We start from the raw sequence: 4,255 nt of genomic DNA, 5'->3' as shown, positions 1-4,255 counted from the left end.
ATTCTAATTTAGTTTATTATGAAAAATATTTTAACATTATAATTTAAAATTAAGAATAGTAGATTCAAATGAAAATGAAAATGAAGGTTGGTAGAAATAAATAATTAAATTATCTTAAAAATTTCACCAATAGGATTGAAACAGGCCCTTGAGGACGAATTTCCAATCCTTGGACGAGTTCACGAGTTCTCGATTAGGGGTATTCATGATATTTAGTTTAACATGTTAAAAGCGTGTTAAGTGGAAAAACTCATGTTAAAAGGAGAAATGTTTTCTGCTTTTACAGTATTAAAACGATGACACGGTTGAGAGTCTTTGGCTAGGTTTGTTAAATTAAGAATGACGTCACGCAACAGACCAGCTGAGCACGTCACTATTTTGTTTGTCATGTTAGGTTACTTACTCATAGTTTGTGTTTTGATTGTGTTAATATTGTTTTGGATGTTTTTAAAAGTTGAGAAGATTAACAAGGCAGACATTGGCAAAACTTTCACTTTTCACTCAATTTAGGCATGTTGTAATAAATTACTTTAATCAAAACTTAGCATTAAACAATAACATGAAGTTTTGGAAGGAAAGATTATGAAAAAAATTGCTCGAAAAATCCGCATGCATTTAACATGACTTTAAATAGGGCTGCTCACAATGCTGTACTTATAATATTTAACATGGTAAAACATTTTACATTTAATACATCATTATGAATACCCCTATTGTATTAAAACAATAACCCCAACGATTCTTTAGCTTGTCTGGTATAGTTTCTATTTATCTTAAGTTGCTATAATATCTTGTCCAGCCGTGATTGGTGTCTTAAGCAAGTATCAGGTTTCTTTGAGCCCATGGATACAGTATTACTGTTCAATTCTTTCTTTGCCTTTCTTTGACTTCCTCATTCTTTGTATTCTTTCACGTATTTTTGAATAAAGTTAGTGGTCGTTGTCAATATTTAACTCTAGTTTAGATTTGTGTCATATAAAGGTCGTGGCCAATCTGATTGACAGTAGTATTATTTCATTTTGGATGTATTTTCTGACAAAGAAGGTGATTGCTGCCACTAGTATTGGCAATTACGAATTAACAATTAACACTGCTCCTTTTTCTCTCTCCTTATCTACCTTTGAGCGTGGAAGGGAATCCAGCCACTTTAACCATACATCTCGGTCTCTCGCCAATTCCTTCAAATAAACTAGGGGTTTCTCTCTTTCCTAGTCCTTGGATGTGCTCTATGTATATTCTTCCAGACCTGCCTCGTGGTCTTCTGCAAATTGGCTTGGCTCAACAGAAAGGTCCTTAGGGCCTAGGACATCACGTCTGTTGGTGAATTCACTGGCCGGCATAATAACACTATCTCCTAGGGCAGTTGACTCTAGGGTGTGTACTGTTTATGATCTTCATTTCAATATAAAATTATAGTATTCCAGGGGAGCGCGAAACACAATAAATTAAGCGCAACTTTTAACTATTGCTGGTAACAATTAGTGCGATATATCTTAATCGTTAATTTACTGAACAAATATTTAAGAAATATTTTTTTATCACTAGGTAACAGCTAGTTAATCATATCAATTAGCTATCATAATTTAATATGATAACTAAAAGTGTTTGATAAAATGATAGTGAAAAGAAAGTGTCATTACATCACTAAATTTATTTATTTAGCTAAGTATAGGTAGGGGGATTTAAAAATGTATATAGATAAATTTCCTCGTATCTTATCTGAATAGTTAATGATAAGTTCTACTTCTCATAAATCCAAAATATGCGAAATTACGATAAGTTAAATTTTTAGTGTAATTACGCTAAATCTATTTTTATCCAACTGGAGCATGTTTAATAATGATACTAACATATTTTATTTACTTTTTCTTTTATTAGAATTCGTGGAGATATGGGGGCGTCGGGATATGAAGTTGACCCCTCAAAAAATTCCCAGAAAAATCAAGGACGCTCTGGCCAAGTTCCAGATATCTTCACTTGATCTCAAATATAGGACACCTGAAGATTGCTGGCTAGAATAACACATTTTAATAGCAAAAGGAAAATATGTATATAATTTTAAACGATATTAGTTGGATTTTAGATTATACACAAATACATATTTTGTAAATAATGTTATTAAACAATATTTGCATTAGAATAGTTTTATTTTATAGTTTTATTTTTTTATCCTTGAAACTGTGAAAAACTCTATTTCTAGAACAAGCGTCCTTTAGGAATAATATAGGTTAACAAAAATTATTAATTACTAATTACATATTAAAATTAAATTATAAACATTATCGGTTATAAATAATCACAGCGTTGACTTCAATGATCAACTCTATCAAGGTCTAATCAATTGGGAAACCTGAAAGGCCGCTTGTTGACTCTAGTACAAGAGCCGGGAAGAAAAAAAAGGCAGTTATCTCACCCCAATTTTTGATTACTTTAATGAAAACTATGTATAATTAATAGTATAAACTGATGAGTCTGCTAAGTATAGGTAGGGGGATTTAAAAAATGGCGGCTGTTTCAAAACCTTAAAAAAACGTTGATTTTTCATTCGCAGCTCTATATCTTAAAAACTACCAACAACACTAGAAAATCTAAGAGAACATTATTTAAAGAAGAGTAAATTTGTTGAAATGTTAGCCCTAGCTATTTACGTCCAATAGTTCTCGAGATATATTTTTTTTAAAAAGCAAAATTTCTTAAAAATCTACTGAAAGATTAGTATTTAGTTAATTTATTTTGAGAAATCTATATCTCATGAACTATGTGACATACAGATGTCTATTAGCACTCAAATTAAAGCTAGTTTAAGGGACTATAAAGAAGTTTATGACCTTTATCTTCGGAAGAATAGTAGTTTTCATAATGTTTGCTAAAATAAATTGATTTATAGCTGTTCGGACAATGTGTTTGATTTATGAAAAACTTCAGAAACCATTGGACAGAATTGGAACCCATGTTTACCAGCGCTCAAATTAAAGCATGTTAAATTTACTACAAAATAGTTTATAATGTTTACCTTTGTAGGAGTAGCAGTTTTTATGATATTTGACAATATAAACTCACAAAATGTTAATTTATAGTTGTTCGTATAAAATGTTGGATTTTTGAAAAAATATATCTCTTGATCCATAAGATATACATACATATGTCTGGTAACACTGAAAATAAAGGAAATTTAACTTACTATAAAGTAGTTTATGACACTTATCTTCGTAGGGGTTGTAGTTTTTATGATATTCACATATGAATATAAATTTGGCAATTGAAAATTTGTCCGAACAACTTTAAATCAATTTATTTTAGCAAATTTCATGTAAACTATTACTCCTACGAAGATAAACATCATGAAATACTTTAAAGCTCATCAATAGACATCAGAACGTCAAATGGTTTTTGAGATATAGATTTTTCAAAATAAATTCACTAACTATTGATCTTTCAGTACGTCCCATACAACATTTTTATGAAATGTTGTTTTTTAAAAAGCTATATCTCGAAAACTATTTAACGTAAATAACTCTATTAGGGCTCATATTTTAGACTCTTCTTTAAATGACGTTCTCTTAGGCTTTCTTGTGTTGTTCCTACTTTTTGAGATATAGAGGTCTGAATGAAAAATTAGTTTTGTTTATCACTTTGGAACTACTATTCGTACGAAGGTAAAGGTCATAAATTTATTTATGGTCCATTAAACTATCTTTAATTTGAGTGCTAATAGACATCTATTACGTTAATGAAATATAGCAATACTATTCTGAGTATTTTTTAATTAAAGTTACCTATATAGAGAATATATATTAAGGGGAAGTATTGCTGTCGTAAACAATTTCGAATGATGGATATAAACGTTTTGAGACCTCAGGAGACTCCCCCCACCCCCTCAGTTCAATAATTAAATAGTTCCTGAAATATAGGTTTCTCAAAATAAATTAGCTAACTACTAATCTTTCAGAAGATTTTTCAGAAATTTTGCTTTTTAAAAAACTATATCTCGAGAACTGTTGGACGTAAATAGCTCTTTCAGGGCTAATTTACAGCAAATTTACTCTTCTTTAAATAATGTGCTCTTAGGTTTTCTAGTGTTGTTGTTAGTTTTTTAGATATTTTCAAGCTCCGAATGAAAAATTAATGTTTTTTTAAGCTTTTGAAACAGCCGAAATTTTTGATTCCCCCTTCCTATAATTTATAATAATAACTCATGAATTTTGACTATTAATTATATATAGTTTTCATTAAAGTAATCTATAATTGGGGTGAG

The 4,255-nt window shown here is 29.9% G+C and overlaps 1 protein-coding gene across 1 annotated transcript; it reads left to right on the top strand.

Annotated features, from left to right (window-relative positions):
- Positions 1–1,878: 1,878 nt before the first annotated feature.
- Positions 1,879–2,148, top strand: LOC136796016 (uncharacterized; the record flags this gene model as incomplete). Its single annotated transcript, XM_067048441.1, is given in 1 exon segment — positions 1,879–2,148. A coding segment is annotated over 1 exon segment (143 nt), but the record flags the coding sequence as incomplete, so codon positions are not given.
- Between the last annotated feature and the right edge of the window lie 2,107 nt (positions 2,149–4,255).

Source organism: Halyomorpha halys, unplaced genomic scaffold (genome assembly GCF_000696795.3).
Source record: "Halyomorpha halys isolate HHAL.00 unplaced genomic scaffold, Hhal_1.1 Scaffold9113.1, whole genome shotgun sequence".
NCBI classification, from domain to species: Eukaryota; Metazoa; Arthropoda; class Insecta; order Hemiptera; family Pentatomidae; genus Halyomorpha; species Halyomorpha halys.
The sequence above is the reverse complement of the archived record's forward strand: the minus strand, read 5'-3'. Positions and strand labels throughout refer to the sequence as shown.